The 13,560-nt window shown below is 45.3% G+C and overlaps 1 protein-coding gene across 6 annotated transcripts in view; it reads left to right on the plus strand.

The window, feature by feature from the left end:
- The window catches only part of HERC3 (HECT and RLD domain containing E3 ubiquitin protein ligase 3), a 102,299-nt gene extending 98,671 nt beyond the window's left edge, over positions 1–3,628 (plus strand). For all 6 annotated transcript variants that reach the window (XM_053254886.1, XM_053254887.1, XM_053254889.1 and 3 more), the window contains one exon: positions 1,856–3,628. In XM_053254886.1, coding sequence (XP_053110861.1) covers positions 1,856–2,064 — 209 coding nt within the window. In that variant the 3' untranslated portion in view covers positions 2,065–3,628. The remainder of the gene's footprint in view (positions 1–1,855) is intronic.
- Positions 3,629–13,560: the final 9,932 nt, after the last annotated feature.

The following is a 13,560-nucleotide window of genomic DNA, read 5'->3' on the forward strand; positions in this document are numbered from 1 at the left end:
TGCCTGCATGTAGAAAACTAGTACATCATGAAGTTTTCAGGACTAGGCCTCTCTGATGTCCTCCGCTTGCAGGAAGTTTATACACGGGGGTGGGGTTATTTGTGGTTTCCCCAACCTGCAGTCTGGAGTGGCATAGTCCAAGAGGACATTATCATGTGATTTTGTTGGAGATCCACCAGTTTGGTCATGGCAGACTTTGCAGCAGATTCCCCACCCCATCCTGTTCTCCCTGCTTCCACGTCCGGAAGAGAGCTGGTCTTGTGGTAGCAAGCATGACTTGTTCCCTTAAGCTAAGCAGGATCCGCCCTGGTTGCATACGAAAGGGAGACTAGAAGTGTGAGCTCTTTAAGATATTCCCCTTAGGGGATGGAGCCGCTCTGGGAAGAGCATCTAGGCTCCAAGTTCCTTCCCTGGCATCTCCAAGATAGGGCTGAGACAGACTCCTGCCTGCAACCTTGGAGAAGCTGCTGCCAGTCTATGTAGACAATACTGAGCAAGATGGACCTATGGTCTGACTCCATATATGGCAGCTTCCTATGTCCCTTCAAGAACTAAGCTTCCAAAGCAACATGTGACACCATCCCACCACCCCACCCCATTTGCCTCTTTGTTGGTCTAATTGCATTTTTCAACACCTGGGCCAGTCACTTGGAGAAAGAGCAGAAAACGTCGACTAGTTGAAATACACCCTTCATCTCACCCTGGCCATGTACCGGTGCTGTCCCTTGGTCCATTTGTTCCTGCTCACCAGTGCTGTGGTAAAAGCGGCTCTGTTTTCTGAACCACCTTCAGAGGCAGCCCCACATACACCACAGTGCAGAAGTCTAGTCTGGATGTAACCAGTGTGTGGCTAACTGAAGCAAACGTCTCTCCCTCTAGGTGGGGCTCTCATTTGGCAAACCAACCCTGGATAAAACAAAGTCCAGCGGCACCCCTAAGCTGTAAACTTGATTTTTTTTCCCCTTCAGGGGAAGTGCAGCCTCCTTGAATGTCTGTTTAATATCTCCATCCAGAACAGAAGGTTCTGGATGAACCTTCTCAACATGAGCCAGCTTGGGGTGGTTAGCACCATCTGGGGGGATGAACGCTCATTGTGATTTTTGACAAGGTTTGCAGCTCTAGAGCTGGAAAATAGGTGATAGCATTGCAATCCTTTCAGTGTGTGATCATGCTTTTATTGCCCTGGCCATTGGGCGTGCAGCAGCCAAATGTGCAATAATGTTTTAAGAGCTTTAAAAAGTTTTTAAAACACAAAAACTGCTATACAATTTAATCAGTGTTGTCAGAGGAATGGAAATTAAAATTGGCAGGAATGTCCTCCGAAGAGTACTTCATGGAGAGAGATTTGTTCGTTGTTGCCCTAACACTAAGGTCTTTCCTCTGTGCAGAAATGTCTGCAGTTTTACCCTGTGAGGGTAGGGATAAAGATGCGGGGGGCAGCACACAGAAAGCTGCAACTGCAACAACGCTATTGCCTCTTTTCCATCTTGGGGGCGGGGGGGTGTAAAGTAAAGTGTGCTGTCAAGTCGGGGTCAACTCCTGGTGGCCATAGAGCCCTGTGGTTTTCCTTTGGTAGAATACAGGAGAGGTTTACCATTGCCTCCTCCCACGCAGTGTGAGATTATGCCTTTCAGCATCTTGCAATATCGCTGCTGCCTGATAATAGGTGTTTCCAATAGTCCGGGAAACATACCAGCAGGGATTCGAACCAGCAACCTCCGGCTTGCCATTAGGTAGACGTTGCCAAAAATCTCTCTGACCCCTGAGATGGCATCGAGGGCCAACATTGCTGGTCCCAGCTTGTGGACTGGTTCAGCTGCTCAACAGAGTCTCTCTCGCTCTCATTCTCTCGCAGTGTTTCTGACCGGCAGCGACCGCATCCCCATCTACGGCATGTCGAGTTTGCGCATCGTCATCCAGTCCACGTCCAGTGGGGAGCAGTACCTGCCCGTGGCCCATACCTGCTACAACCTTCTCGACCTGCCCAAGTACAGCAGCAAAGACATCCTGAGCACGCGGCTGACTCAAGCCATCGACCACTACGAGGGCTTCAGCTTGGCCTGAGGGGAGGCCCACCACCAACATGGACAATTCTGTATAGAAGAAAATATTGTCTTGTTTTTATTTTTGTAAGGCAATAGGTCACGGATGCTCAGTGTGGGGGCAGTGGGGTTGAGAAAGAGAGCATAGGACCGCAGCCCTGTCAGCATTCCCAGGGGCTTCAGCTGGGATGGGTTCAATCTCTCTCAAACAAAATAGCTTGCATCTATTGACTGAAGCTATTTTTAAAAAGTCTCTTTCTCCCCTCCCTCTCCTCCCAACTCCTGTCAAAACTGTCGTCAGCCTTTTGAGATAGCTCTGCATTTCCAAAGATAGTCTGTGATAACCAGGGGGAACTGTCCTCCCTACTGCCCTCCCCCAATTCCCTTTCCATTCCTCCCCACCCCACGCACCAAATATTCACCAAGTTCTTCTCCCGGCTATCGCTTGGCTCCCACAGCCACAGATGAGTTCTGTGGTAAAACCAGAAATTTTTGCCTTGTTTCCTGAATGGCACCCGATAACTGTGTTCTAGATATAGATATGATCTTAAGACTGTCCTTCCACACAGAGGTTAGCCCTGGACGGGGGCGGCATGATGAAGATTTTACGAATCGAGAGCTGGAGCGCAAAGAGGTCTCCATTTTCTGCTTTCTCTCCCGAAGAATATAGGGAGACGGAAGGAGGTGGAGGTGAGGGGTGTTACGTGCTTGAATGCAGTGTACTGTGTTGCCAGCATCTCTTTCTGTTCGGGGACAGGATTCTAAAGGCAATCTTCCGGCACAGTCTCTCAGCACAATCCGTCTTCCCCTTCCCTGCACTGCACATGCAGCTGGGAGTCCGTTGCAAGGCCCTGCTCAACCTCCTCTGCTCTCCAGTCACACCCAACTTCACCTCAACAAGGCACACAAGGCACTGGATGCACTGCCACACTTCTGGATGATGTTACTCAGCTCGAGGTCCACCTGTCTTCCCCTGGAAATAACCAGTGCCCCCACCACCTTCACGCCTCCTTGGGGCCTGCCACACATTGTTTACCCTAGGGGGTGAGGTCGTAAACTGATGAAGCAGTTTTCTGGTGTCCCCTCCTCAAGCCATCCCTCGAAACGACCCCTTCACCCAAATGTCATGATGAACCCCGCTTTGTTTCCCATGATCCAGGGTAAACCTTGGCTCAAATCCCCACTATGGGAACATGGATTTATTTATGTAACATGGTGGCCCCACTCTGGCTAAGGTTTAGTCATGCCAGAGACCCATAGAAAGCCAATGGCACGTGAGCAGGCCCCAGTGGAATTGTTCTTTTGGTTTCAATGGGACTTGCTCACAATTTTAACTTTCTTTGGGTTGGGGCTGCACTGTTTAGGTACCTTGTTTCATCATAGCATTAAACCATATTTTGCACCTACTGATGAAAGGCTGTGAAGGCCCTGGGGGCTTTTAAAAAATAAACAGACTGGTTTTGCTACTTTGGTAGCTGATCAGCCTCTTTGTAATACAGCATTAAATACAGCTCTATCAAATGTTTATTTTCTATGTGTGTGTGTACATAGCCCGGTATTATGCAATAAATTTAATGTTTCCTTCAGATGTTGCAGCTGGCTTCCTTAAAGAAAAAATAAATTCTCTCCAAGAGATGTTTAGTAAAACCATTAAGTAAATGGTAAAAAATATGACCAATATGGATGAGGCCTTACAATTTTTTTAATACCTGGACCAGGAGGTTAAGGCCCCAGTTTGGATTAACTTCTGTGAGTGTAGAAAATGAGGAAGAATCCTAAGTTGGTAGAGGGGACAATACCATTTCAGACAGCAGGAGCAGGTGGTGTGTGTGTGGGTACACACACACACAAACATAGACACACACACTTTACCCTGTATGTAAAAAATTTTTTAAAACACACACACACAAAATATTCTACCCGAATCCTCTCCTAAATGTCTATGCTACAGCAGTGAGAAGGGAGTCGGTTTGGAGTGTGCTTCAGTTCTTTGAGTGCCTCGAGTTCAACTTGGTGCTTCAAGGGAGCAGTTTGGTTCAGGCCGATCTGAAGGGTTGCTGGGTTTTTCTTTATTATATTTGTACGCTGCCCCAAACCCATGTCTCTGGACAGGTTTACAACAACATAAAACTAAACTTTAAAACAATTTAAAACCACAATTCCAGTTAAAACTCTTGGGTGAATAAATAAACTCTAAAAAGCTGTCAGAGATGGGGAGGCTCTTATTTCAGCAGGGAGAGCGTTCCATAGCCTCAGGGGGGCAACAGAGAAGGCCCGTCCCAGAGCAGCCACCAGACAAACAGGTGGCAACTGTAGATGGATCTCTCGGGATGATCTCAGTGGGCTATGGGGTTCATAGTAAAGCAGACATTCTCTTCAATATGGGATCTGGGCACAGTCTCTGAAAAGACTACAGTATCCAGAAGTAGGGATGTGCACAAACCAATTTTTTTTATTCGATTTGTGCCCCAAACAAATCACCCCTGATTTTGTGTGTGTCCAAATCTACTCCACCCCCCACCTCCCCCGAGATTCGATTTGTATTTGCTTCGATTCAATTTGGATTTGGACCGATTTGGACCACTTAACAAGGTCCTAGGGGCACCAAATTTATTATACACCAAATAATCCGAACACTTAAAAATAGTGACCACACATTTTGCTCCATAACTCTACTTCTACAAAAGCTTAGCTTTTTTAAAAAAATGAAAGCTGGGAATCTGGGGAAATTAATAAGAGGGATCTGAATCTCAAATCGATTCGAATCTAATCAGGTGTGATTCGATTTGGATCCAAATCTGGCCAATGGACCACAGGGATTATTTGTTTTGTCTCAAAATCACCTGAATCAGCTAGATTCGGGTACAAATCTATTTGCACAACCCTATCCAGAAGAATCTGTGCTTTCCCTTGGACTGCATGGAGGACACAGGACCAACCTGGTAAGGGGTGTGTGTGTGTGTGTGTGTGGTGTGGGGGGGGAGTAGGATCTTAAGGGTGCTGGAGGCTGAATCTGAATCTAATCTACTTGGGCCTTATTCTGCCCAGTTCTATTCCTTTTGACCTGAACTGGACAGCAGTTCAATTCAAGCTGAATAGTGCCTGTTTCACTTCAGATTTGATATATAATCTCTCAAGCTTTGCAAAGTCCTGCTTCCTAAAGGAGCATTCAAATATGCAGTTTCCCCACCTGCAGCCTGAAGTGGTACAGTCCCTTTTTCCACCTGGTTCTGCTGTTTGTGCAAGACAGGCCAAAGGCACACTGAGAGTGCAGATTTCCTCCTACCCACCAGGCCAGTTCACTCTGCCTGTGGTCCACTTGACACATACATGCTGACGTAATCATGCCGGGTGGAGCGGGGGTGGGACTTAGGCAGTCCTCCTTGGGATGTGAATGGGCTGTTTCAAGTGCATGCCTATTTTCAGATGAGACATGTTGGAAGGGATCTGGGATCATGTGCAGTGATCATGTGTAATGCACCCAGGGTCAGCTCATCACAGTAAGCAAGCGATGCACTGCATCGGGGTGCCACCTGCTGGAGGACACCGAGCACTTCCCCCTGGAGGATGCTGTGCCGAGCTTCCAGCGACAAAAGCAACTCCTTTGCGTGTGCTGGTGTTGGACTCCTCATGCTGTGTGTCCAACCTGATTGCACTGTGCATCACGTGGATCTCTCTGGGTGCATGTGTGCATGCATCTCCTGCTGCCGCAAAAGGAGCCCCGTCCATCACCTCCTTGGTCTTCCTGGCGCCGGCACTATCCTTGCTGGTCCCCATCTGCAGAGTGGAGACGACACTCAGGCTGAAAGGAAGTGAGGCGAGCACATCAGATGCTGGCCCTCACTCCCCTGAGCTTGCAGTCGGGCTCTTGGAATAGCTGGGAGGAGCGTTGCTGTGTGTCCAGTAGAGAAGCTGTGGAGGAGCTGCGCTCTGAGGAACTGAGAAAAAAGGTGCGCTGGCATGAATGTGGTGGAACTGGGAACACTCCCCCCACCCCATGGAAGTGTGCCGGCTCTCTAGTGGGGAGGAAGAATGAAGGTTTTCCTGATCTCCCAAGCTGGATAGGGGGAAAGCCCTCCCTGAAGCCTTAGGTAGCTTCATCAGAGTAGATAATACTGAGCCAGAAAATCAAGGGTCTGACTCTGCAGTAGGGGTGTGCACGGACCCGGCTAGCCCAGTTTGCACTCAAACCTGACAGGGCCAGTTTGGTCCGGCCCCCCATCGAAACCCAACCCCTGGTCCGAGCGATGGGCTTGGCCGTGGTCTTGGATGCACTTTTCACCTACATCGATTCGTACGGGCATATCCCTAGTAACTGGGGATTAGCAATTATAGTTCTCATATGCAAGCAGGGCAGCAAAGAGGACCCCGCCAACTACAAGCCCATCAGCTTGCTCAAAACAATCAGCAAGCTTCATGCAAGACAACTGCAATGGAAACTTAGGGACTGAATAGGTCAAGAAAAATTTGGAGAGGAGCAAGCAGGCTTTAGGGAGGGCCGATCTACGGTTGATCAATGTCTACATTGATTAACACCTAGAACACCTCATTGAAAAATATTCCACCAAGAGTACAACCTCTCTATATGCAGCCTTTATTGACCTCAAGGCCACCTTTGACTCCATCTCGAGAGTCAAGTTATGGGAGAAGCTGGAAGCCGCCTCAACTAATCGACACCTTCTTTACCTGATCTGTATCCTACACACAGACACGTCCCTTAAGGTCAGGTGCAGTTCTTAAGGCCACCTCTTGAACCCAGTTCCTACCCACAAGGGAGTTGAACAGGGATGCATACTTGTCCCATTTCTCTTCAACTTTTTCATCAATGATATGGTGAGCCATTTAAACAGGCCAGACTTCCATCCCCACAAGCTGCCTGAAAGATGCATTTCCACCCTGCTCTATGCTGACGAGGCTCAAATTCTTTCAAGGACCCCTGCTGGGCTAAGGAGAGCCTTGGCAGCTCAAACTCAGTTCTGCAAGGATGAACAATTTGGAATTAACTTTCAGAAAAATAAAATCATGGCCTTCGCTAAGAGACCCAAGACTTGTTCCTGGAGTATAGATGGCCACAAGATTGAGCAGGTCATCTCTTTTAGGTACTTGGGGGTGGTTCTGTATGCCTCTGGCAGGGCCCACAGCAAACATGTTGCCCTCGCTGTGCAAACGGGTTCCTTTGCCATCCTGAAATTTCTCCGGGCCAAAGGAGGCCACTACATCCCTGTGGCACTCAAATTATTTGAAGCCAAGTTGCTGGCACTACTATGCACAATTGGGTCCCCCTAATAGCTTTGCCCCCTTGGTACAATCCCATTTTTTAAAGAGCTGCCCTCCAAGTCCCATGTTGCGTTTCAAATGTCACTCTACGACTAGAGACAGGAATGATGAAGGTGGAGGCTAGAGTATGACTGGCCACCCTTACCTACATGGTTAAACTAGTCCTCGTTCCTCATGGATCCCCCCCCCACCTCGTGACTCTACAGGACTCCTTCCTATCCTCTTGGAAAAGAGCTATCCAGACCAAATTGTCAAGCTTGGGATTCTCCCTTCCCCTTTTACTAGCTATGGGATATGACCAGACCAAATCTGTGCTTAAACAAAGGATAATGGACATAGACTTTCCGATGTGGGGAAGTCTGGGACCCTGCCTAAGTCTGTTTGGCATTCTGAGATATTTCCCCTCTCCTGCTGCGTCTCTGTCACTGCTGGAAATCTCAGCCCATAGGAAGGCCTTCACTTTGGCGCGTTGCCATGCCCTCCCATCAGCTGTTCCAGAAGGCAGCTTGAGGAAGTTTCCACCTGCGGAGAGACTATGTCCTTGCGACACAGGGCAGGTTGAAACTATAGCATGTTCTCCTCTTCTGCCCCTTTTACAGAGATAATTGCGCCAACCTCATCCTGCCAGTACTCCTCAAGTACCTTGGTTGCTCAAGTCAATTCTATACCCCTGCTAACTGGGCAAAGAGGCACCTTTTACCGTGATGATTCTCTTTATTTAGCAGGGGGAGAGTAACTGGCCCTATCCACCCCCAGCACAGTACTTCCAGTGACTGTTGCTGGTGTGTGTCTTATGTTTCTTGTTAGAATGTGAGCCCTTTGGGGACAGGGAGCCATCTTATTTGTTATTTCTCTTTGTAAACTGCCCTGAGCCATTTTTGGAAGGGCGGTATAGAAATCGAATTATTATTATTATTTCTTGTTTACACAGTCAGACAGGTGTTATTGACTGGTTTGTTTTATCCAGACATCGAGTCCTTCCCAAGGACCTGGGATGGCTGAATTTTATCATCAATACTGTTGGTTATTATAGATATCGTCGCAAAATATAGGCTGTTCCCAGTAAAGCTGCTTTTTGTAATTGGCTGATGGTGATTTCTCTGTTCCCTATGGTGTTGAGGTGCTCTTCAAGGTCTTTTGGGACTGCACCCAGGGCGCCAATTACCACTGGGATTATTTTGGTCTTTTTCTGCCACAGCCTTTCAATTTCAATTTGTAGATCTTTGTATTTGGTGATTTTTTTCTATTTCTTTTTCTTCTATTCTGCTATCCCCTGGTATTGCTATGTCGATTTTGACTTGTTTTTCTTTCTTCTCGGCTACAGTTATATCTGGTGTATTGTGTGGCAGATGTTTGTCTGTTTGTAGTTGGAAGTCCCATAATATTTTTGCATCTTCATTTTCTTCAACTTTTTCAATTTTATGGTCCCACCAATTCTTGGCTACAGGTAGCTTGTATTTTTTGCAGATGTTCCAGTGTATCATCCCTGCTACCTTGTCATGCCTTTGTTTGTAGTCAGTCTGTGCAATCTTCTTACAACAGCTGATCAGGTGGTCCACTGTTTCATCTGCTTCTTTACAAAGGCGGCACTTGATGCTTGTGGTGGATTTTTCGACTTTTGCTCTTATTGCATTTGTTCTTAGTGCCTGTTCTTGTGCAGCCAGTATTAAACCCTCTGTTTCTTTCTTCAAGTTGCCATTCTTAAGCCATTGCCAGGTCTTGGTGATGTCTGATTTTCCACTTATATTGTGCATATATTGACCATGCAGGGGCTTATTTCTCCATCTTTCTGCTCGGTTCTTGACTTGTTCTTTCTTGTAGGCCTGCTTTCTTTCATTGGTGTTGAATAGTTTCGCGTTCTTGACCATTTGAAGTGCATCTTCTTCACTGTCCTTGATATATTCTTCAGGGCCTCTTTTCTCCTCCTCTACTGTTTGATGGACTTGCAGCATTCCTCTTCCACCAGAGCTGCGAGGGAGGTATAGCCTATCGACATCACTGCGGGGGTGCAGAGCATGATCGATGGTCATGATTTTCCTGGTCTTACGATCTAGCGTCTCTAGCTCTGCCTGGGTCCAGTCTATTATTCCTGCAGTGTATCTGATAACAGGTATAGCCCAGGTGTTTATGGCTTGTATGGTGTTCCCGCCATTGAGTTTGGACTTGAGGATTTTTCTAACTCTCCTGATGTATTCACTTCCAATTTTTCTTTTAACTTCAGTGTGTGCGATGATATCAGCCTGGAGAATGCCCAAGTATTTGTAACGTTCTTTCTTTTCCAGGTTCTTGATGTTGCTTCCATTGGGCAGTTCTATTCCTTCTGTTTTTCTTATTTTTCCTCTTTTCATTATTAATGCAGCACACTTGTCTAGTCCAAACTCCATTGCTATATCGCTACTGAATATACGGATAGTGTTTAGCAGTGATTCGATTTCTGACTGGGACTTTCCATACAACTTCAGATCGTCCATGTACAGCAGATGGTTGATTTTACTGGATGTTTTAGATGTTTGGTATCCGAGGCCTGTTTTGTTTAGTATTTGTGAAAGTGGGGTCATGTTGATTACAAACAACAGAGGGGATAGTGAGTCCCCTTGGAAAATGCCTCTTCTAATGCTAACCTGTCCAAGTGCCTCGCCATTGATTGTTAACTGTGTACTCCACATGCTCATTGCTTTTTAAATAAATATCTGAATGTTTTTGCTGACACCAGTTGTTTCTAAACATTTTAGTATCCATGTGTGAGGCAATGAATCGAAGGCTTTCTTGTAGTCAATCCATGCAACACTTAGATTGGTTTTTCTTCTCTTGCAGTTTTCTAAAATCATTTTGTCAATCAGCAGCTTGTCTTTTGTGCCTCTGGTGTTTGGGCAATTTCCTTTCTGTTCAACTGGAAGCTGTTTGTTAGTTAATAAGTGTTGCATCACTTCATCTGCTATTATTCCAGTTAATAATTTGAACATGGTTGGCAGGCAGGTTATTGGTCTATAATTACTTGGAACTGCACCTTTTGCTGGGTCTTTCATGATGAGATGAGTTTCCCCAGTTGTTAGCCATTGTTCAATATCACCGCCTTTTATAATGTGATTGAACTGTTTTGATAGTTGTTTATGAAGGCTTGTTAGGTGTTTAAGCCAAAAGCCATGCAGTTCATCATCGCCTGGCGCAGTCCAATTTTTAATTTTCTTTGCTCTTTCACTTATTAATTCTGGTGTTATTATTAGATCTTGCATTTGTTGGTTACATTTTTTGACCTCTTTCATCCAGCCTGCTTTTTTATTATAATCTATTGGATTGTCCCATAATTTCCCCCAGAATTGCACTGTTTCTTCTTTATTTGGTGTTTCTAGGTTTCTTGCAGTTTCTCCTTCTATGCTTTGGTAGAAACGTCTCTGATTTGACTGGAACTGGAGATTCTGCCTGTGTTGTGTGATTCTGGCTTCATATCTGCTAATCTTCTTTGACACTGCTGTTATTTGCTGCTTTATTATTTCCAGGACTTCTCTAATTTTCCTTGAATCTAGGTCGTATTTTTGGATCAGATACTGTTTGGTGTTTTCATTCTTCAGCTTCTTGTCTTTCATATCTTTCAGTTTACTAGCATCTGATCTAAGCCTGGAGATTTTATTTTCTAATCTAATCTTCCATTTAGGTGATGTACTGCTTTCTTTTTTTACAGGTCCACTGATCTTATATCCGAGCTCTTGTGTTGTTATTGTTGCTGCACTGTACATTAGTTGGTTTGTTTCTTGCAAATTCTTGGTTGTTATTTCTGCAAGTGCAGCATTGACATCTTTTAATGCCTGAGCAAGTTGTTTTTTGGCAACTGTTTTTAGAGCTGGAAGTCGAACCCTGGTGGTTGTTTGGTTCATGTGCTCAGTTATTTTTTGCTTTAGTTCTTGTTGCTTTTCTGTTAAACGGCATTCAGGTTTTTGAGATGAAGGCAAAGGGGAGGTTGCCTGGTTTTGATTTTGAAACAGTTCAGCAACAGTGGCATCCTCGATTTCCAACACGTCCTCCACCTGCGTCTGAGCAACTTCTTCAGTTGGTGATAATTCTTCTTTCATATCTTGAGCCTGTGTTGCTCTTTGCAGTTCTTCCAGCTCAACTCCTGTGAATACTTTATTTCTTATTATGAATCTTCTCTGGTCTGCTAGCCTTTGTTCTGTTATTTCTGTGTCTGGATGCTTCTCTTTCCAAATTTGGTACATTCTTTTAAAATAACCTCTTCTAGTTGGACTAGACTTGTAATAGCAGATCATTATTTCCTTGTTGGCATATTTTGTATATTTTTTTCGGTTAAGCGACATTTCTTCCAGTAACTTTGCTGTCTCCAGCCCTGGTTGCTCAACTGAAGATCCTGAGTCCTGTTGCCCACTTGCCACCAGATGTCCAGGGACTATAGCATCTGGCACGGTCCTTGTTGACCCGGGCGACGACCGATCCGGTATAGATTTATTAAAGTTACGTCTCACCATATTGTTGATGGGATTATTGATTATTATTGGATTATTGGATTGATTATTATTGGATTATTATTATTATTATTATGGGATTGTTGATTATTATTATTATTATTATTCCTTGATGCTCCTCTCAGATGAAGACCCCACCATTGCACACAATACTGCAAAGTTCTGTACTGCAGCGTATAGAATCTGCAGGGCCATGACAGCTAGGAACATAGGAAGCTGCCATATACTGAGTCTGACCATTGGTCTATCTAGCTCAGTATTGTCTTCACAGACTAGCAGCAGCTTCTGCAAGGTTGCAGGCAGGGATCTCTCTCAGCCCTATCTTGGAGATGCCAGGGAGGGAACTTGACACCTTCTGCTCTTCCCAGAGCGGTTCTCTCCCCTAAGGGGAATATCTTACAGTGCTCATACATCAAGTGTCCCATTCATATGCAACCAGGGCAGACCCTGCTTAGCTAAGGGGACAAGTCATCACCATCAATTTTATTATGGCCATTGGCCAGCAGAAGACAAGTCATGCTTGCAACCACTAGACCAGATCCTGTCTAGCGGGACCATGGGCTGAGCCTACAAAAACCAGTCTTACACAAGCTACTATAACCTCCTTTTATTTGCATACTTTAATTTTTCTTATGTATTTTAAACACTCTTAATTATTTGTAAGTACTCCTACATGTAGAGACATTCTGGCCAACTGTTTACTAGGATGCAGACTTCTCTCTCAAACAGTCTCAGTTCTAGTTTAAATTTTATATTTTAATTTTTAAAAATCTACCTTATTACTATCCTACACTTTTATAGCTTCATAACTGTAGTTTTATAATTTATATTGTAGCCCTGCCTGTACCTCACGTATTCTACTACTCATACTGGTCTAGGACCAAAATAAAGTTGTTGGGGTTTTTTTAAAGGTAACTTTTAAAATGTCATGATCTTTGACTGAAGGAGAGTCCAAGTTCGTTAAATTAGAGGGCTGCCTCTACCTTGTGCAGGGGTGTAGCAAGGTTGGAGTGGGCCCAGATACAAGATTTTTAAATGCCCCCCCTCACTGAAGCTCAGCTCATGAAGTAAAGAAATCTTAAATGAGGCTGAACATCACCCTAAATTATTTTTAAAAATATTTTGTACATTGTGGATGATGCAAGTCGGTAATGGTACTAGAGAAGGACATGCTGTTCTGGTAGCTCCAGGTCTTAACACTCACATCAATTTCGGAGGATGAATACAACTGAAGGAAGCCCGGGCAGGTGCGTGGTTGGGGGAGTCAGTCATGTGACTTGCCTCACCCCCCCCCAAGGCAGTGGGCCCCCAGACAACTGTCTCCCCTTGCCCTATTATAGTTACGCCCCTGACCTTGTGCGGGACCTGGAGCAAAATTAGTTTGTATGGCCCTCTGTGATGATTAAGTATTGTTCCGGTCCTGTTGGAACTAGAAAAGTCCCCACTGCTGTGCTGAGCGTCTGGCATGGCTTCTCCCTGCCCCATTAGTCTTCTGTTGTATGGGGGAATGCTTCTTGTATGGGGGAGCATTCAGGCATGGGAGCAGTGCCTACCTGCAGTCTGAAGGGGTACAGGTTGATCGCCTCCACTGAGATGTGAGAACTAGGCCTAAGGCCTTGACTGAAAGCCATGAGGCTCGAATTAGTTATTTCCTGGCTCTGAAGGGGACTTAGACATTAGTAACTGTAATTAGTAACTTAAGTTACTAATAATTAGTAATATTTAGTAACTAGTAATTAGTAATACCAGTAATTAGTAACTATAGG

Source organism: Hemicordylus capensis, chromosome 5 (genome assembly GCF_027244095.1).
Source record: "Hemicordylus capensis ecotype Gifberg chromosome 5, rHemCap1.1.pri, whole genome shotgun sequence".
Classification (NCBI taxonomy): domain Eukaryota; kingdom Metazoa; phylum Chordata; class Lepidosauria; order Squamata; family Cordylidae; genus Hemicordylus; species Hemicordylus capensis.